The sequence below is a fragment of the Perca fluviatilis genome, chromosome 19 (assembly GCF_010015445.1).
Source record: "Perca fluviatilis chromosome 19, GENO_Pfluv_1.0, whole genome shotgun sequence".
Classification (NCBI taxonomy): domain Eukaryota; kingdom Metazoa; phylum Chordata; class Actinopteri; order Perciformes; family Percidae; genus Perca; species Perca fluviatilis.
In genome coordinates, this window is record NC_053130.1 from 26,775,781 (window position 1) to 26,798,248 (window position 22,468).

The 22,468-nt window shown below is 40.6% G+C and overlaps 1 protein-coding gene across 1 annotated transcript in view; it reads right to left on the reverse strand.

Moving 5' to 3' along the window:
* LOC120547699 (serine/threonine-protein kinase 32C-like) overlaps window positions 1–22,468 on the reverse strand; it is a 98,021-nt gene that overhangs the window by 8,822 nt on the left and 66,731 nt on the right. The window contains exons 4-11 of the mRNA XM_039783257.1: window positions 13,462–13,635; window positions 9,464–9,501; window positions 8,127–8,216; window positions 7,375–7,478; window positions 7,132–7,248; window positions 3,417–3,542; window positions 2,989–3,117; window positions 83–150 (exon numbers count right to left, since the gene is read on the reverse strand). Coding sequence (XP_039639191.1) covers window positions 83–150; window positions 2,989–3,117; window positions 3,417–3,542; window positions 7,132–7,248; window positions 7,375–7,478; window positions 8,127–8,216; window positions 9,464–9,501; window positions 13,462–13,635 — 846 coding nt within the window. The remainder of the gene's footprint in view (window positions 1–82; window positions 151–2,988; window positions 3,118–3,416; window positions 3,543–7,131; window positions 7,249–7,374; window positions 7,479–8,126; window positions 8,217–9,463; window positions 9,502–13,461; window positions 13,636–22,468) is intronic.

Sequence of the window (22,468 nt, forward strand, 5' to 3'; positions counted from 1 at the left end):
TGCATCACTGTTGAATGACGGAACAGAAAACTCTGCTTTTAGCTCGTGTTATAGATGGTCTGCTGCTTTTGTGTTCTCTTACTTCTCACGGTTGAAGATCATGAACTCTTGTTGCACCACGTCAAGGCACTCCTGTAGGTAGTCATTCTCCTGCAGGCAATCAACAGACACATCATGGTCATCTTCCACATCAACATCCACCTCGTTACCATCACTACGAACTGCAGATAAAACTTTACGTCCGCTTGAATCGGTCAACTGCATGACATCTGAGGGGAAAATATCTTTTTCCTCATTTCCTTTTTATCCTTCGTTGCTCTTTTTAAACAAGTCATGAATTGTTTGTGAGCCTTCCTCAAATTGGATGTTTGGCCCGAGACAAAAATAGAAGCTCATATTTCCGAAAGCACTTGAGGCCATGACAACAGCGGTGAAGGCTTCATAATTTAATAATGTTGGTAATAGCAGAGTATGGGCACACACGAGCAAACACACTCACACACGTACAGACACCAAGTCTCATAACCCTGCAATTGTTAGAGATACACACTCCTTGCACACACTGATCAGCGCGGATAACACATGGTGACACACACACACACACACACACACACACACACACACACACACACACACACACACACACACACACACACACACACACACACACACACACACACGACTGACGTTAATGACACTAATGTCATGTTGACTGACTGATGGGAACAGGCTGTTTCTCATGAATACAGAGAGAATATCTCCTCTCTGTGGTAAATAATGTCTCAATCAAACCTAACAAGCAGAAGAGACAAAGAGAGTCCAGTGCAGTATATTATTCTGGTCTCAGTATACACAGTGCACATCAGGACAGGCCCAGGCTCTATCATGTTTTCATTTTGTTAACCATTTCTACACAAATCTGTAATTTACGGGCATCTTTAATAGTTTGTTTTAGAACATTTATACTGGTACTGAAATATTTGTCCCCCTGGTTTTGGAGTCTATAAAAAAAAAAGAAGTACATGTTAAGACTAAAGCTAATTTTGTTCGATTAGGCTATAAAATATCAGAAGCGAGGTTTGAAATCTTTGGAAACACGCTTATTTGCTGAGAGTTAGATGAGAAGATAGATACGGCTCTTGCGTCTTTATGGTAATGTAGCAGCCAGTCATCTTAGCTTAGCATAACTGAAAACAGTGGGAAACAGCTAGCCTGGCTTTGTCCAAAGGTAACACCTACCAGCACATCTAAAGCTCACCTACAAGGTATCTTGTATCTTAATCCTATCTATTTTTCTTAAAGATTATTTTGTATCCCTTTATTTGATAATATTAGCGGAGAGGAAATGTGGGGAAACAGAGCAGGGAAATGACATGCAGCAAACGGTCCGGCCAGTCAGAAATTGAACCGTGGACTCATGTGGTACGCGCCCTAACCACTCGGCTATCGGGTCGCCCCAATGAGTATGTTGCTATTTTTTTTTTAAATAACAATTTACAATTAATCAACAAGTCATTGAAGGCAACCAGCGGAGACTCCAGGAACTTACTGCTCCCAGCCAAGACATAGTCTGACACATAACCCCTTGTAAAAGGGTGAATCATCATTTCTAAACTTTGTTTTCTGTAAGGCGTTAACAAACGTCTTTTTATGCCAAGCTAAGCTAACAGGCTGCGAAAAAGTGTATTTCCCAAAAAACTAATTCTTAAATTTCAAAATCCTTTTGTTTTAATATAATAAGTTTGGCTTTAATAATAACAATGGTAATATTTGTATTTTCCCCCTGTTCAGGAGGATAGAGGATGTTTGGAGCAAATTATACAGTATGACAGTAAAGGAGAAACTATTGCCTTTTGGGATTATTTATGATCTCATAAGATGCAACTAATTAAGCGCACTTACATGCTTTTACAGTAAGTCTCTCTTTATTTTCCCTAGCACAATTAGTTATTCATTTTGTCTGCTGGGCTGAGATAATTCACAACAGCTGAGGAAAGAAAAGATGCTGGAGTTTGGCTCACTTTCAATCTAAAAATACGCAGCTTTGACGGCAACTGACAGACCGGAGACCGAGGTAAACCTGAGCAGCATTGTTATCCAAGACCGGCCCTGCCTCTTCAGTTGTACAATATCTATCTATGAGTAACAGCCCTATGCGGCAGGTTATAATTTGCTCAGACACAAGTGCGTGTGCTGCTGGTGTCCTCTTCATAAATATTAGCTTTTAGCACCTACATACTGAAAATAACATTAACCTGATCTGCACAAGGCTGCAAATATCAAATTAACAGGGAAACAGCAAATCATAGCATTGTGTAATGGCAACTAGGCCTTTTAAATGTAACAAAAGCTAAAAAATAGCACTTTCTGTCATCAAAGGGAGTACCAGCATTTTACCAGATGCAGTGACATCTTGAATTCCACCTTCATCCTGGCAGTCCTTAAATCCTCCTCCTCAACAGAGCATAATGCTATAATGCTGGGGTTTATGCATTTCACTATTTTATCTCTTGTATCTAAAACAAAAATATTAAGGATGGTGGATATTATTAGCTAATCTGAGGAGTTCTCTCTCTTTTTAAATATTCTTTAAAGAGACACACATGCATGTACACATAGGGCGCTCATATAGTTTTATATAAGGTGTTCCTAGAATAGCCTCTACCTTGTTTACATCTTGTTTTTGTATTGACTGTCTGATTCAATTCAAATAATTTTCTCGGTTCTTTGTTTGCAATATTTATTCGGCCCAACACAGACTACCTGTCTCCATCTTGGTAAAGAATGCTGGATTGTGAAAACATCAAATCAAGTCTGATATGATTTATTTTAAAATTCTAAATTTAAATTAAGTGTTGTCAATAAAGCAAACCAAACCAGAAACCAAAAAGGTGTTGAGCTCAGAGGCATTACAGGTAGGCACTGTTATTATATCCAGACAACTTGAGTATAACCAGCCGCTCTGTGCAGAGGCACGACGTCACTCACAGACTGTGAATCCTTGCTGTTGTCTCGAGACCGATTCTTGGCCAGCCTCTTCTTCTTCTTGTGAAGGGGACGTGACTCCAGGATCATCTCTTCCAGCTCAAAGGTGGGGTCGCAGTGGAGCCGCCCTTTCTGTAGGAGGGTGATGCACATGAGATACACTTACACTCATGGTCATAAGTCAGCTGCAATTACACAGAGCACACAAATGCATTGTGCACACTGAACTAACACAAATGAACGCACTCCTATGCATGCACTAATGTACTTTAAGTCTTTGTGTACAAACACTATAGTGAAATACTGTAACATGAGGACGCAACATTTAGTTTTGTTTGCATGATTTAGTTGCTACACATACTCATTACAATCAGCAAACATGAAGGAGTGCTGGTGTGTGCTTCTAAGTGTTTGTGTGTGTTCACACTAACATTAGGAACAAATCCAGCCTCCATCTTCTTCTCGTACACGGCGTCCCAGTTGAAGTCAGCGAGGTAGGGAGATGTCTGCATGTCAGACAGGCTGGAGAAACGATGCTCTGGATTCACTGTCAGTAGCTGGAAGGACAGGACAAACACACACACACACACGCAGCAATGTCACCTACATCATGTCACCTTCCGAGTTGTAATATCACCTTCACAACTTCTTTCCTCACTCACAGCCAGACTTTTCTCCCTGGGAGCTGAAATAAACTTGACAAATTGCGGGTGAAAAACTGAAATCAATTTGTTTCTTTTCTTTTTATTGTGCAGTTTCCAAGAGCAGTTCACAAAACAAGATGTGGGGTAGGTGAAATGAACATAACAAGGAGCCAAAAATATTCTGTTAAATGTGTAATCCTTCCTGGCCTCCTATCTAGACTATCTTCACATAAAAAACTTCCACATTTGATATTTAAGATTTTTAAATCAGACTTTGTGCTATTACTGCCATATTTTCATTAGGAATTGGAGATATATTTTTTATAGACAATTCTTTTCATTGTTTTTTATTTGACTTTTTTTTTAGCATGGTCATAACATGAAGCCCCAAGTGTTCAAAATTCAATAAATTAAAAAAAAACATTATAAATTACTCAACTATTGCAAGGCTGCTGTTGTAATTCAACCCAGTACACACATTAAGTAACCTTCGCTTTTATTTAGCTTAGCATAACTATTTACGCTACCTACCTAGCCTGCTAACTAGCTAGGCGGGGTTGTGAGCTTGGATTGGATGGAATCAGCATTAAAGTAAACAGCCAGTGTTAGCTGTGTTAGCTAGCTCCTGTTGGCTAGAAGGGCATCAGAGTCTTAAGAGTTGTGTCTTTCTCCGAGCAACATCCTCAGAATAAAAATTCTGCCAAGATAACCAGTATGCTACTGCTTCCAACACTTATCTCTTCTCTTTGATGCTGAGAAATAAGCCATGTCCGCAACTCTGCCTAGCTAGTTAGCTGACTAGGTAGGTAGCATGTGCAGCCTTAAGCTAACTCTTAAAGCTCCTATGACCTGCTGCTTTTTGGATGCTTTTATATAGGCCTCAGTGGTCCCCTAATACTGTATCTGAAGTGTCTTTCCCGAAATTCAGCCTTGGTGCAGAATTACAGCCACTAGAGCCAGTCCCACAATGAGCTTTCCTTAGGATGTGCCATTTCTGTGTCTGTAGCTTTAAATGCTATTGAAGAGGAGAGAGGGGGCAGCAAGGTGGAGGGTGGGGGTGTGTCCTTGACCAACTGCCATGCTTCGCTCGTTTGCAAGCCATGATGTCTCTCTCTCTCTCTCATGGGAGGGCCAAATTCTCTGGGCGGGCAAAGCAGAGAAAGGGGAGGTAAACTTGCTCCTTATGACCTCATAAAGAGAAGATTCCAGATCGGCCCATCTGAGCTTTCGTTTTATCAAAGGCAGAGCAGGATACCCAGGGCTCGGTTTAGACCTATCGCCATTTCTAGCCACTGGGGGACCATAGCCAGGCTAGGGGAAGTCACATTAATGTTAATAAACCTCATAAAGTGACATTTTCATGCTATGGGACCTTTAAAAGCCAAAGGTTTACTTATTGCATCTGTTTACTGTGTTTATTTACTGCAGCAGCTAGTTGGCCGATTCAAAATGTCGCTCTAGCTAACAGGAGCTAACTGGCTAAATTTCGTAGCAGTTGATGGGCTTGCAAGCTTAGAGGGACACTATCATAACATATTTATTATCTTATACAATTGTAAAATGTGATTATTTATTCCACAAATACTTGTTTATTTAATATCTGTCTATCCAAACAGGAATACCAGATAAATTCAACCCTTACTGATGTAACGTTAGTAACCAACCTGCTAATAAAATCAGTCACTGGTCAGGTTTGAATTAAAATCGTTTCACCGATCAAGACAGATGAACGCCACAAATGAGTGGAGTCACTTAGTCCAGGGAGGAAATAAAAACTGGTTGTGTTTTTAAAGGAATACCATCTGTTTCATGTTTCTCCTTAGGGTAAACACTGGAAACAATAATGGGATGTGGCTTTTGTTGTCATGTTAACTCTCTCCCTGTGCTTTATTTTCTTCCTTTGGTCACAGGTTGATTCAGTTTTCTCCTGCAGGGCCAGTTACATCCGTCTCGGTGGAGTCCAGACATGGTAATTGATCAGCAGCAGAGCGGAAGAGACCAACGCTCTGTCCAGGTTACTCAGACACAGAACACATGCATGCACTTGGGCACTTACACTCTACCAAAAAAAGAATCCTTCTTAACAATCTACATTTCTTTTGTACTCACTCTGAAATTAAATGATTAAAAAATAAGGTAGACTATTATTACAGAGAAAATGTGTCTGATTCAAGAGAAAGCAGATTTATTTCCATTTGACGCAAAGGGAATTATCTCATCCAACTGGCAGATTTTCACTTGTAGGAAAAGATCGTTTTGAGTGTTAATATGAGGTTAAACTACTAATGATGAATATTATCAGCATCAATACACTGGTTGACACACACAGACACACTGCCTCTATTCTCACCCACTTGCTCCGTTTCTGTGCTTCCATCCCTCAGATTCCCATCTGTCGTTTTTCTCCTCCTTTTCCCTAAGGGTCTCGGCTCATCCTCCCTCCCCCCACCTACAGTACCTGCATTTTTTTCCCTCAATATGTACCCCAATATCACCTCTATATCCCTGCTCTTCTTCCCTCCCGCTCCTTTCCAGGGAAGACCATCTGTGTCCAGGCAGATGGGCCAGGGTTCAATTTACTTATAAAAAATGTAACCTCAATAGATTAGGATATACTGCAATGTGCATCTACAATCCTTCATTATTTCATGACTTTACTTTTTTATATACATTTACAGTATATTCAGGTTTCACCAACCCACATTTATAACTCTAAAAAACATGATTATTTTCATTACCAATTGATTTGAGGATTATTTTCTTGATTGATTAAACGTCTTGTATTTAAAAATATCACAAAGTAAAAAAAAAATTTAAATCTTCATCACAACTTCCTAAAGTCCAAGGTGATGTCTTCAAGTTGCTTGTCTTGTCCGACTGACAGTTAAAATCCAAAGACAGATAATTTACTATAAGATAAGTATGGGATTTTTGTTTAAAAAAAAAAAAAATCATTGCAATAGTTGCAATGATTTAGCTGATTAATTGATCAGTTGATTCGACTGATCAATTAATCAGCTAAATTGTTTCAGTGCTTTTTTTCAAAACAAAATTATAAATGTGATTTGGAGTAAAATAATTCCACTTTAGTCACCTAATGACATGCACATTTGTCAAAATATCAAAATTTTCAAACCTACCGCACAATACCACAGATCAAGAAGATACAGGACACAAAAACAGTAACAGTAACTCAAAAGAAGTCAACGCATCCGCACTGTCATAAAAAAAAATCATGAGTAAGAAAGAAGTGACCGACAAGTTAAATGTTCAGGGACATCGCCTTTTGTGTTCATTACATCTAAGCAGTTCTTCCTTATCTAAGAAACATCTACAACTTGTAATGGCAACGTAAAAAATCAAAACCTTTTCCATTGCCCTAATTTCCTTTTAGTTATCTCTCAGTGGAATTTCTTTTTCCAGGTTTTAAATTCTGACGTAAATCCAACTTTTTAAATGAAAAGAGCTGAAAGTAAATGATACCCCACTGTGTCTGGCTCACCTTCCTCAAGAGGGAAACCAGGTCCTTGGGCCAGGCCGGGCTGTACTGGACACTGACTGTACTGAAGAGCTGCATCAGGGACTCCACAGAGTTACTGGCATGGATGTCATAGGGCCTCTGGTATGGAAACAGGATGACAAAAGGAGGGAAAATAGACAAATGAGAAAGAGGAGGGGATCAATGGAGGCAAGTTTAATCTTGCAAATTAATAACATAAAAACTCAATTTCCCATTGTGCCTTACCCATCCACGCAGCACTTCGAAGATTGTCACCCCTAGTGACCACCAGTCTACTTCATAGGCGTAGCCAGTCCCTCCACTTACAAAGGACTGGAAGATCTCTGGGGCTGAAAGCAAAAACACAGATGCACTTCTGGAGCAAAAAAAGCTTTTCAAACCACTGCCTGTACATGTGGTAAAAAAGCAAGTGTTCCTTTGCAAAATGTCAACAGAAACGGTTAATTTTCCCTCAGCTGTGCAGAGTAATCACAAGACAAGATGGGAAATTTTTTTGCCTCAGCTTTCACAAATAAGCACGAGATCTGTAATTCCTATCATTTAATTCACACAAGTGCCTCTTTAGTGATGATGAGCGAGTAAAAATATGTTCAATCAGCAGAGTCTAGCACCTTTAAGCAGCAGTATCTAATTGGAACACAGTGTATCTACTGTAAGCTTGTCTCATACTTAAAATTAACTAGTCACATCTTACTGAAGTCTTTATCTACAATGTCAGAAGGAGTTTGTGCAAATCAACTACAGTAAACTCTCTCTTCTAAAGGTGCATTTGAGCATTTCAGACTACAGTTTATGGTCACAGAAGCCATTCTTTTTTATCAGCCTATTTATTTTAAATGTAACATAATTCTCCTATGCCAAAATACAACAAACTTTTTCTTATAACCTTCTTTTTGTCCATTAAGGATATTTATTTGCACAAAACATGATGATGTGGTTGACAAGAAGGTTGTGATGCAGCTGCAGAGCAAATTTACCCATGTAGGGCTTGGTTCCAGCTAAGGCTGTGGCTCTCTCTCCATCCTTTATTATCGTTGCTATGTTGAAGTCCGTCAGGTGGGCGTGACCTGGGAAGAAGCAACCAAATCCATCCAAACTTTGGGATTTAAAAAAATATATATGTCTCTGATCACATGCAAAGGAAACATTTCAATGTGTAAAAAGAAAATGAAATTAATGACCACAACAGCTGACAATTCAGTGGTTTTGTGTGTCAGACACCCGTCGCTGACTCCTCTGACCTTTTTACCTCTGGGACTGCAGGATCATTTTTGTGTCCTATTTGTGTCATGATGATATGCTCAATCGCACTGCTGCCTGTATCTGTGCACTTAAAAGGTTTTGGCTGTTATGTAATTTCCACTTTTCCCTGATCACAAAGACACTTTATACACTTACAGGTAAATATCAGAACTTAAACTGAAAGGATGCTTTAGACGAGCGCAAATGCATTATGGAAACATTTATATACAACCTTTATTTGATCTAATTTAGATCAAGATCTCTTTTGCAAGAAAATTGGATTACAGCAGAATAAATTAGAAAGGAGACAGACAGCCAGACACACAAAAGCAAATTCATCCAGATCAGAAACAATAACAGATCCAAAATTGCAAGTTTAATTTAATCCAATGGGATGAGGAGTACTGTGTAATTCATTCCATTTATATTGGGTAAAAAACTGGAAGGCTCCCAAGTTCAGTATTTACTGGACAGGTACCAGTTCTGGGATCTGCTCTGATGAACAGTAGTTTTAAACTGAAGAATAGACGTGAATACTGAGGCAGCTTTAGTATGAGAAATTTATAAACTAAAATGATACAGTGATGGCGATTGGGAAATGACACAGTGGTAAACTGCATCAAGTTGTTTTACGGTGCAATGCATATTGACTACCTGTCTTGTAGTAAATTGTGGGTTCTTCAGAATAAAACACATGTCTCATCAGCATTTAGTACAAGTTTTAGGATGTCTAAAGAACGTTAAAAGCACACTATAATCTAGACATGGACTGAGGTGGAGAAGAGCCATGTGCATACAAGATTGTTTCATCTGCATAAAAAAAGTCTCTGTTGGAGTAATACAAATTGTTATGTTTATGATTGTGAATAATAATGGACCGAGCACAGAACCTTGTGGTACCCCTTAGTTGGTGGGGTTGATGTTGAGACTATAAGTAGAGTACAGATTGGCTGTGTTCTATCAGACAAGTATTCATTAAACCAGTTCTAAGAAATATATTTGACAGTTTATTTTCCCTTCCAATCCAAGTAGGCTAAAATAAATGATTATAGCAAACAGTTCACATCCTTACCTTGCTCATCCAACAGGATATTGTCTGGCTTGACATCTCTAAAGGAGACAATAAACAGACACACATATCAAAAAAGATTTGCCATATAAATAACATTAATACAGAAAAACAACCTAATTTTATGCATTTCCACGGTCATAGAAATCACAAACATGAGTCAGATTTCCATCCAAATGCAGCACAAATTGCAACCAAATTAATATACATTTCCATTCACTGCTGTAATGATGTACTGATGTACTGATGATTAGTAGTTGGTCGAATCAAGATACATACACATACAGTCAGGTGCTAGAACAAGAAAGAGCAACAAGATTACATAATTGAAAGTGTGCCAGTCAAACCTCAAAATGGTGAATGGAAAACATTGTAGAAAACGCAATGGAAATCAGTCCATGTAGATTTGTTTTTAATTGTTGCTATTTTTCATCTCTTCAGCGAACATTTAAGTTGCATGCTTCATGTACGTCATGATTTATTCACTAAGTCAGTTTCCATTTCTGTTTTCCATTCCATTTTTCATTTGCTGCATTTTGTTTTTATCAATATATCAACTTTTCCACCTCAGCCAAGCATAAAAATCTAGGTTGTGATAATTTAAACTTGTTTTGTTGTATAATTCTCAGTTAAATCATAAGCACACACTGTAACAGTGCCTCAAGTCCTAACGTTTGTAGTCAGCTAGGAAAGACTGGGATTAGATGTGTACACAGTATGTGTGGATGTGAAAGTCTGCAGGTGTTGGCTGATGCATGCGTGAATTACTGTACATGTTGGTGCAACATCTTAAGTGTGTGTGTGTGTGTGTGTGTGTCAGTGAGAGAACGACAAGGAGAACATTTAAATTTCCTGCATTTCAAACATTGCCAGAGTGCATGAGAACACAACCATCACCGATTCCCCTGGAGGCTCTCACAGGTTTGCCTGCACATGCTTATTACACTGGCCACCCCTGCAATGGACGAACACATCCAGGCACACACTCACACCCATGCACACACTTACACATCTTGACATTTCCCAGTCCCTCTAAGCCCTCCGCAGGCAATTAACAGAGCACACACAGCTTATTTAATTATACTGCACGTCATGCTGTTTTGGAGAATACACACGTTCCACAGAGAGCATCTACACTTCCCATAGGACGCATTTGCTCACAGTGGCAATGCAACGCTAAACTGATGCTAAAATCATCTGCCAAAATTCTTAGAGGGGAGTGGTGGAGGCAGTGGTAGGGCGTTCTGATCCAGCAGTACAAGGCTGGAGGGAAATGCTTACATGTTCACAGGAGGAATCCTGATACGAGTGCCAGCTACAGAACCGTGCCATTTTGTTTGATGTAGAAAATTCACTTAACGTTTCATTCATTTTGCAGCAAGCACAGAAACACCAATCCAACATGGAAAGTGAATTGCTATTTTGTAGAGGAACAAACCTCCTGTTTGAGCAGCTTCAACATGTAAAGTGTATGATGAAGACAAATGAAGCACCCTGGTGGTCTGCGCAGAGAGGAAACAGAAGAGAGCAGAGGAGAAAGGAAAAGAGACTCTCCACTTTTACTTCTCTTCTTAGGAACAATTTTACCTCATTGGGCATGGCAGCAGCTGACTGTTGCTAGGAGACCAGAGACCCTTCTTCCTTCAGTTGGTGCAACAAAATAATTGTATAGTATTCCCCTGTCAAAAACTTACAGGGTGGAACCAAATTGTAGAGCTGGGGACGGCGATGGATACCCAAGAATTGGATTACGGCTCTGAGAGCAGACACAATTGTGTCAAAGGCAAAAAAAAAAAAAAAAAGCACAGATATAAGCAGCATCTGTCACCTACCTACAGTACTACTAATGCAAGTTCTGCGATCTGAAGTCTTTGCTAACTAGACTTGGAAAAATAACCATCTGTTGTGTAGTCCAGGGATCTTCAACAGGGGGTCCAGGACCCCTAGGGGGGTCCTCAGAGTCACTGCAGGGGGGCCTCCAAATTATTGTTAATATTTGAAAGTTTTTTCAAAAGTTAAAATATAAATCCCCATTGATGATAGGCTTACTGGCCTATAGGTAAAGTAGTCACTAAGGTAGCCATCTACAGATACAGTTCATACTAAAGATTCACTGTGCCACATGATTTATAAAATGCTAACAATTATTATTTTAATAGCTTAGTATTCTATGCACTAAAAAAGGTATAAAGGCTTTAGGCCGCCCTATACTTTATTATGTAAATACATTTTTTACAATATATGTAGTAGGGGGGTCCCTGCTTTGTCTGTCTTTCAGTCAAGGGGTCCTTGGTTTAAAAAAACGTTGAAGAACCCTGGTGTAGTCAATTGTTGGGAGATTGACTGACTCTTTGAAAAAGCATCACACACGCTTGTGTTGTTACATAATTCATATGGAACTGGTGAGAATTATGATACACACTATGTGAACCTTTATAGTAACACATGCAGGTGCACACACACAGTAAGTGTATTTTCCAAAATGTCTTTCAACAATTATGCCATGCTTCTTCATGTATTTACAATTTCTTTGTTTGACTATTTATGTTTTATTCTGTAAAACACAAAAAGTATTTTTTTTTGTTTTGTTAATGTGCTAAATATACACAGAAAACATACACACCCACCCATACACACAAATGCCAACAGTGTATGTAACAGTGCACTTTTGTTTGAAGGAAGGAAGGAATGTAGCCCAAATGAGGTTTTGAACAAGGTTCAAACTGTTTTTCAACCATCTGTGGTACTAAATCTGCAGTCTGCAGGGATCCGGCTACTGGACTGCACAGATGCATACTGCTGCACTCAGCATATTTGGACAAAAAGCTGTGGACAGTGAGTCCCACCCTGGTTAAAGATGATGGATGGTAACAATTACAAGAACAAACATTAGAGCTGTCTTTAGATATGGAAAGTAACAGATTGGGTGATACCTGCAGCACGCTCAAAACTGAAAAAAGCATTCATCCATAAGGCTCATTTTGCTTGTGTGGTATATATATATATTTTAATACTTTCATTTTATCTCTACGTTTATGTTACATTATGTTACATCTAACTCACTCATTTGATTTTGGACTTCCAAAAATAAAAACACGACCAACCCTTTCTACTGTCCTTTATAGGGAGCTGTAGGGCACTATGCACTCCTGTGGAAGAATAATGTTGTGTCATCTGAGTCGATGTGGTCCTGACCGGTAAGGTCAAAGTGGAAGCAGGCAAGAATTGTCAACAAGACATGATAATATATATACATACACACTGAGGCACTTGAATCCTGTTTACAGCCTAAAGAACTGCATATAAAGCTAGTTAGAAAGCCACTGTGACTTTGTGGTTTTGATACACTAAGAGTGCTTAAACAAAGGAAAAGCTTACTGCAGTGTTCCCTCTGGAATACAGAGGAGATAATGCACTTGCACAAGTCATGCTGTAAAGTGTAAAGAAAAGACACTGGACTTTCACTTGGTGTTTGAGTTCCAGTCTGAAGAGAAAACCATTACATCCATAAATCACCAAGAATAATGCTGCAAGCTGGAGAAGCAGAACACAATGAAGAAAACCTCTTGAATACTAAAACCCGTAGACACAACCTTGAGTTGATCTTCAGAGTTCTTTCAATGTTGGAAAAATTCTATGCTTTAAACTGAAACAGAGGTTGATTAAACAAAACATAATGGCCTCACATTGGCGCTTTGGGTGTATCTGGAAAGTGTGGCTAGTATTGAGGATATATACACTTTAATGGGTGTTTTGGGGTGTTAGTCTGGTCCCACATTGGGGGTGTCATTGTATTCAATGTGTAAGTCATTTTATTCAGTGTAAAACTTGAACACCAAGGACCTAATAATATCCATGTTAAAATGACTTTTGTCTACGCAACAGATCAATGTGACAGAATAGTTGGCATTCATGACAAATTACAGGTAAATATTAAAGCTGCATTAATCAATATTTTTAATTTAACAATGGATTTGGAAACGAAAAAAATAAATGTGTACCTATGGATGATGTGCTGGTTCTGCAGGTAGTCCAGCGCCAGGGTCATCTCACAGAGGTAGAGTTTGACAGCGTCCTCGCTGAACTGGACGCTCTGCTGCAGGTGGTAGCGCAGATCTCCTCCCAGCAGGAGGTCCACCACCATAAACATGTCCTCCTCATCCTGGAATGAGTACCTGAGACCAGGGAGAGGACACGGTGCTCACTCACTGTCCAGTGTGGAAAGAAAACACATACTACACAAACAAAGAGCAAAGACTGAGCACACAGACACGTACAGTATATGGGCTTGTGTGCTCTTGCAAGCAGTACACAAAGTACATTACATGTGCAACAGTTACACGGTACGCATATGCAGACACACATGCAATTTTTATAGAAACCTACACAAGGACAAAGACTTAAAGACCGTAAATATGAGCAACCTTGGAGAAAAAATGCCATATTTATGAATCTGTCTCTTGTCTTGTACCTCAAAAAATACCTTTAAATCAGCAACCTTGATTTAAATGCGTATGTATATATGTCAATGTATGCTTGAGTTGATTTATGTATGAATGTGCGCTTCCTGGCAGGCTCTGAATATGCACATTGGACAGTAATTGAAACCCTCATCATTATCCGAATAACATACCATCTCTTTGAAGGAAATGCAAAAAGCGAGGAAGAGGCTGTCGAGTTAAAGCTTGAAAACAGCCCAGCTTTGCATGATGTGACTCAATTGAAGGCTGCTCGTGGTCCGCTGAACATTTTTGTCAATCAGGCTTACTAATCATGCACATCAAATTAAAACACGGCCTCTCTGGGATCTGGGTGGGGATTTTTAACACGCCACAATTTCTGCCCCAGACGCTGAACAAAACATTTAGCCACATGGGTGAACAGAACCTAATTTCTCATCTAAGAAAAAGGCAGAATCATAGCTTAATAATATCCCCATGTCAATGTACAGAGGAGGCGGGAAACCAAACTGAGCCTTTGTGGTTTCTTCCATCAAACTCGGTTTAATGCGGTTGCTACTGAGCCAATTCTTTATTTTCCCATTAAAGCTCTGATACAGTCTCGATATTACTTCTTTTTATAGCTGCAGGTTCCCCCTGCATCTTCAGGCTTGGCCCTGAACACTCGGGGACATTCTGATTGGTCCTATTCAGGTGCAATTTACTGCCACTCTCTATGTGAGTTTTCTGCAGAGGGAAAATCATTCCATCTCTCCCAAAAGATTGGTGGTTCTGCCACTGAAGAAAAAAACCCATTTGCAGTACTGTTGGGTCTTTCTCTTCTCCTCAAACACTGCGTAGATTAATAAAATGATGAAATGGGCTAGACTTTTATGTGATGGTATAGATAATGGGCAGAAAGCACACTCTACTGACTCAGTGAACACACAAAAACAACACATATAGCTTTGTATTACCATCAAAAAACTTTTTCGAACAAGACTCCCACATTTGCTCATTCTCAGACACCCTGTCCCCACTGTGACAAGATAGTCTTGTTGCATGCACTCAATAGGAAATGACACCTACATCAGACATAGTAAACCAACCTGCCCCGACCCTTCAAAGATCAGCCTCACTGTTAAAACACGGAGCAGCCTCAGCAGATGGCCGGCCCCGGGATGTTGTTGCCGTTGGCAGGGATTCCTCACTGTCACCTTTTTATCACCTCATTGTCACGGTCTGATTCCCAGTATCTAGTTGACAGATGATTTTCCTCTGAGGCAGCACTCGCTATCTAAGTCTTCCACAAAACACTCTTCCCAATCCACTGCCGAAATATCTTGGCTCCTAAGAGAAAGACTCAGCCGCTCAGGCTAGTTGTCATTCCCTTTCCCGCTTTTGCTGAGGTGACAAGGAGATGTCAGATATGGGCCGACAACTGGAGCATATGAAAGCGCCGACGCTGACGAGCCTTGTCAACTCCTCGCCAAGGATGGGAAGGAAAGGGAACACAAACTATTTTCTTCCCAAATTGTTTTTGGGAACACAGATAAACACAATGTAACAATTGTCAATTGTCAAAGGTCCAATTCGACAGTCCTTAAAATCCAATAAAAGGCTCTTCTGCTGTCTGGGAGTGGAAAGGAATACTCGAACAATAAAGCAAGGGGGAAGTGACAAGTACAATATTAGTTCAAGGACACAAAATTTTACTTAAAGATTATTTTAGGACATCCATCGATCCTCATCTGTTTTCTGGCACTTATTCAGGTCTTGGTCACGATGGCAGCAGGTTAAAAGGGTTCAGTATGTTTCAGACAATTACGTTAAAAAAAAGTATGCCCACTTCATGTAGCGATTGCCCAGATATGTAAAAGTATACAGGGTCTGATCGTATCTGTCAAGCTCCCTTTTTTTTTTCTTCAAGCAACTACTTTCACAACCTTTCATGGGTACAACCAAGCCCAACACCATGAATGCTTTTGAGGAGAGAAAGTCCGTGTCCTTATCCCCATTTGAAGGGTTCATTGCGCCTCATCTCTCTCTATGACGGCAAGCTTTTCACCCCATCCTTCTTTTGCCTTTCGTCGAGGTCAGACAATAAAGTTGTACAAACTAGTAACTTTCTAGCATACTCTTGCCTTAAGCAAAGTAGTCCACGCTTCCTGCTCTCTTGCCACTTCCTCCAGCATGTTCCTCGGGGATACCAAGGTGTTCCTAGGCCAGATAAGATATACAATGTGTCCAGCATGCCAGGGTCCACCCTTGGGTCTCCTCCCAGATGGACATGCCCGGAATACCTTTACAAGGAAGGTGTCAAGGAAGAATTCTAATCAGATGCCAGAACCACCTCAACTGGCTCATTTTATTACGAAGGAATGACAGTTCCACTCTCTTTCCAGATATCCAGGCTCCTCATCCTGCCCCTTAAGGTTAGAAAAAATAATTCCAGACACTGGTATTTAAGGAAATATCTACTTGAAGTGAATAGTATGCATTGGTGATGACATACTGTAGAAAGAGAGAGATGAAATGTGACAGGTTGTGATCTACATTCAAGCTGATGATTTTGTCAGCATTTGGCAGAGACTATGGATGCTAATTTCAGATTTTTTTTATGACCGATAGCAGACCCTCGTTAACCGATCATTAACCTTTAAAACCTACAAGCAGAGTCTCAGTTCACCCGTCCAGTAAGCTTGGGCATAATTTTGCTTTCCGTGGACAGCTGCAGACTTGTATCTTTGCATTTCCAGAAATCATATGCGTCTACATCAATCATGGAAAAAGAAGAGATCACATTATGGCTACTTCTGTAACACGTTTAACGGATGCAGAATGTAGCTCTGTATCTCCTGAAGAGTCATTCAATGTAGAACATGTCGGGGAGATCTTGAACTAGCTAAAGTTAGCTAGTACTAGGTAAGTTGCAGGCTGTAAACCCAAAACAATGAGTGAAAGAAGATTTTAGGAAGAAGAGACAATAGCATGTCCAGCAATCATCTGTGTCTGCATCAATCGATCTTGAACTAGCCAAAGTTTACTTAGTACTAAGTAACATACATCTTTCTGGTTTTGCTTGTTAGTTTCTCTCTACCATATGATGCAAGATGTAGCCTTGAGTAGAAGTTAGTCCAATTATTCACACTCCTTTTAGTTCTATGTTTGTTTCCACCAACTCCTGAGGGAAATATTTGGCTCTTTAGCTGCTAAATGCTCCATTTGTTCACTAGCTAGTTGCTAACTTTCTCTGTCCTCTGTTTGGTGCTGAGCAGATAGCATACAGTGGGTTGATAAAAGCAGTGAAACTGAACCTGAAAACAGTAAAGTTGTAGGCTGTAAACCTAAAACAATGAGCTGAAGGAATATTTTATACTGTAGAGCTGATGGGAACTGCAGAATCAAGTGATTTTTTTTCTGTGTCACTAAGAAACACCTTTCACATAAAACCTAGTAATTTCAGCTATTGTCAATATTTAACTATTTTGTTAAATACTAACTATGGCACAGAGCTTTACACAAAATGTTTTACCACTAATCTAATTTTTTGTGCCCTCGGCTGCTCCTCATACTGAAAAATTTGCACAATGTATTGAGTGGTGCTTTAAAGTGAGCACAGAGGAGTTGCGGGTCAAACCATTGAGTGTGAGTATATGCCTGGCAGTAATCTTGCGTCAAGGGAGAGCTGTTACTGTCCAAAACCAGGAGGAGGCCATGTGGAAAGGCCAGGACAGGACTAGGCTGCGACAGTCCCAGCCACTAAGAGAGGAAGGTTAGCCGGCTGGAAGGAGTACAAGGAACAGGCTGAAATAATCAGGCCACAATGACAAATGAGCCCAGGGAGGCAGGGAGGAGAAAGGAAAAGCGAGAGAGGAGGACAGTTTTGAGGCAAAAGCGAAAGAGAAACAAGAGTATGTGATTCTGTTGGCTCGAGTTGGTCTGCAAAGTTTAAATGGCCTACATAAAGTTGATGATCGAGACGGGCTGGCTGGAATTGGCTGCATGACTCAATCACAAGACACTCGCAGGCTCCTCTGAGGATTCCAGCTACAATGGCGTGAGTGAACGCTGCTTCTTCTCTTAGCGGCCATTACCCAGTCGCCTTAAGACACAACACCTCCACTGGCCTGCTTTCATAAGGTTGCACTCTCAAAGCCATGTCCTACAAAAAAGTTCTTCTTTAACAGTAGCAGTTCCACTTAAAGTCCGTCAAGGCTGCATATCCAGGGCAAAATGTTCTGTGGATAAACAATGCTATATTAGAGAAGCAGACTCCCGTGCTTTTGGAAATGATCCCATATTTCACCTTTTATGAGGATGATTTAAGACTAAGCCCCCTCACAGGGCTTGTTATAACTGCTGACCGGGGGTATAGAGGCTAATTTGTTCCACAGTCTCCTAAGGCCTTGTTCCATGCAGGCCTGAAATCAATATTCCTAATGGAGGCTGAGCAGGACACGGCACATCCATCCTCAACCCTCCTCTTGCTCGTTTTCTGTCTCTGATGAAGGGATGGACAGTAAGAGGAAAGTCATATACCACTCCTTCCGATGACTCACCACTATTTTGGTTATGAAACCTTTAAAATCCTTTAAGACGATCCCAAGGGAATGTGTTCAGAGCTCTAACTCTTTGACAACAGCCGCCGCAGCAACCCTAGCTACCCTTGCCGATCTGCGACTCCATTCTCAACACCGATCCATTTGGTCATGATTCACTGCTGCATCTCTGGGTCCTCAGGGAGAATGGGTGACGCTGTTTGAGAGTGATCTGTTGTGATGTAACGCTTAAGGCGAAGCAGTGCTTTTATAATCATGTACTATACTCTGTCGACCAGGGGATCAAATTCATTGCTACGCCCCCCAATGCTGGTTATTCTCTGCTTCTGGGTCGGGAGACATGACCCCTGCACTTTGAGGTTTCAAACATATGCGAGGGAAAGATGAAGTCAGCGTCTTCTCATGCGTCACAAATCCTTACAAGGATTTTTGTGGCTTTGATGCGTACAGTAGATGATAGTTAATTTTTCCTCCTCCGAAGTAATCCATTCAGTGTACCCTCGACTCCTACACGTCATATCTTTGCAGCGAGGGAATGGTTGCACCAATTATTGTGGGCTGTAAACTTGACATCTGCCCAGCTTAAGGCAGCCTTTACCCCGCTGATGGGATTCAGTGTGGGCTTTCACAAGGTTGCATCCTAATGAATTTCCTCTAAAGCTACGGACGGAGCTGTTCAAAAGCACAGCGGAATTCAGGTTGTCTCAATGAAATCAAAATCAGGAAAGAAAGTATGTCTTTGTGTGTTAGAGCTGCAGAAAAACCTTACAAATTCTCTGCACATCTTTTTTTTTTGACAAAACAAATCAATACCAATAACTTAGCGCTGTCTTGTGCACACCTCTCTACTCGATGCCCTCCTCTTTGATTGCAGGAATCATTACTTCCTTTGACAGCGGTTTGGAGGGTTTTCCCGCATTCTCTCTTCAAGTGTCTCTTTGGCTCCATCCTGGCACTGCATCAATTAAAAAAATACTCCTATGAAGCTTTATCAAAGCTGTCATTTCTCGTGACTGGCATCTTTTTTTATTTTTTTTTTAGGAAGAATAGGCAGATCCCAAAAACCCCCAGCTGGACTATCGCACATCCATTAATAATGTACTTTAGTGCATAATTGAAAAGCGACAGAAATCGCAACATTTGACAAGCCTATGGATACTGGCAACTGTCTGATCTAGAGGGAATTGGTTAAACAACATACCCACGCGGTGAACCAATTAGGCTCCCGGGTGTTATACAGTACAGTAAGGGAGACGATGGGAAGATGAAGTGGCGTTCTCATCAGTCCTATCTCATTACCTGCCCGGCTGAGATGCCGTCTGCGATGCATACAGGTGCAGAACATAACAATGTTGTCGTGCACAGATGCTCAGAGAGTGTCTGCATAAACTGGGGCAGAAATAACAAACTTACCATCGACTCAAGCTATAAATTGATTTCCTTTATGTCTCACTGTGTTCTCCTCTCTCCAGCTTAAGGAGGAAAAGTAACAGCTTTCCTTCAATTATACATTTCTGTGCACTGAGAAAGCTAAACACAGGAAAGCTTCAGTCTCAGAAGATGATCTCAAGAGCAGTCCTGTATGAATCCATTTACTTGATGAGGATGGAACCAATCCAAACTGTAATTTCAGTCAACTTCTGACTGTAGGATTGTACAATGAGGGTACCATGAAGGGTATTATAAATACACATTGTCACTCTCTCTGGTGGCTTTGTGTGGGACCAGTCTGGTGATACTGTTACTAACATCAACATAAACACAGCTGCTCAAGTTCAGGGCCTGTGTGTGCTGCACCGACAGATTCATATAATAACAGCTGCATTCAGACACTATCGCACAGCTGTTTTTACATGCCGTCCCTCTCTTGTCGCACAATGTGACGGCAGTGATAACAGCCTGTTAAGGATGATGTGCCTTTGCTCCCTGCAACCCTCACTATGAAGCTTTGTGTGTTATGCAGATTTGACAGCTACCCTATGCTTTTTAAGAGGGCCAGCCAAATTCAAACAGGCAAGCTCTGAGCAAGATGAGGGAGGGGAGCGGCACACTACTGTTAAGAAAAGCCGTCTGAAGGCCCTTTGAAGGGTCCGTTCATCCCCATTCAAACTAACTAGACAGAAAACTAGAGTTGCTTGCAAGTATAAGGGGGTCCGAGCACATTGCATAATTCAGAAACATATGATATTATTGACTCTAAGCGACTGAGGAGCCAAGAGCAATGCTCAATAAGGCAGCAAAGCTCATGTAGTTTTAAGTTAAGTTTGTACCAATCTTAATGTACCTATAGCCTTGCAGAAAGCTTTGGTACATACACAGTTCCAAACAATTGAAGTGAATGGAATTCTGCTGGTGGTGATCAAAGCATTACATTTTTTTGTTAAAAGTGTCCCTGTCACTTCATATTATATATTTCGGTCCTCACAATGATCGGTTATCACAGGAAGTACTTTCCACCAAAAGGTACTGCCACTATAAACTATAGTTTGTGGATTACCGAGAGTAACTAAGACTAACTGCTGGTGGATTTTTCCTATTGTCATTTTAATTTGTATTGGAGTGGAAGTAGAAATATCATATCCTTGGCAAATGAAAAACAAATCCTCTGCATGTATCGATATCACTAGAGGTGCATTAGCGTGAACTGAACCTTTAATGTTTATGGCATCTACTTGTGGATGTAAATGACAGTATGTGGATTATCCAGAGCAACTAAGACTGTTTGCGGAGTATGTGACCATTATAACGTGTGTATGAGGGAAGCGGCTGAGCTCGTGTTTTCTACTGTATACGCTCCCAGTGAGACGGACAGGCTCTTTATGGAGCATCTCTGTGAAGCCGACTTTTAGAACGCAGAGAGAGGAGGTGTGAAGTGTGAAACTTATCATTCCCACAATGATAGCATCTTTGTCACTAATGGCCATTTGCAATAGTGCTGGATGCAGAGTATGAGAGAGAGAGAGAGAGAGCAGAGCAGCACATGGGAAACTAGAACACAGAAGGCTTTGGCAGCCATACTCTCCTGCAGGGAACTATACTATAAAAAAATACACAGGCCTACTACTGTACGCTCATTAAAATGCCCCCAGTTTGTTCTAGTAGAGTGGCTTCATCAGCAGGCAAAAATATCCTGTAGATTAAACCTAAATCATTCACAACTTGTTGAGGGAATGAGCTTGGATTTGTCTTCATTCATCTACTCGCTATCTACAGTACACATAACCAATCCATCATGGAATGTGTGACTAACAAAGCAGCAATTGCTTAGAGAAGATAGACATGTGCAATATCGTTCATTTCATCACCAATTACAGAGGGCTAAAGTGCTTTGTGTAATATGCCATGAATGCCGCGCCAGGTCCCCAATTACATTTAGAAATGTGTCCCACTCGGAGTTGAGCGTTGAATAATGAAAGCAGCCTCCATTCACCCACATATCAGACTCGAGGGAAGAGTAAGGTCATTTCAAACCACAGTAATTATCAAATGTGTGCTTCATGGGCTCGGAGAAAAAAATTAATATCCCAAAATATCTCTGCTGTGTAAATTGTTTCCTAAAGTAATAGTTGTAATTGTGTTTCAAGCCTTAATGAAACTAACAAAACTTTCTTTCCCCACTAAGTGCCAAATGCAGAAAATAAAGTGCATGCAACACTAGCAACACAATATTTACTGAGAGGATGCAACAGATTTGAAGGCAGGGTTGGTAACTACTTCCAATATACGCTTTTTTACACATTGTTTGAAATGGCCTGTACACCCCGACAGTAATAAATAAGTTATGGGCTCTGAAAAAGGAGCAAAAAAGATCTGTCATCCGTAGCTAGTGTAATCCTGTAAAAAACGCCCACCAATCACTGCCTCGCAGACCACTTGGCCAACGAAATGCCTCCTTTACACGTCATTTAGGTGACGCTTTTATCCAAAGTGACTTACAATTGCTGTATATGTCAGAGGTCGCACGCCTCAGGAGGAACTAGGGGTTAAGTGTCTTGCTCAGGGACACA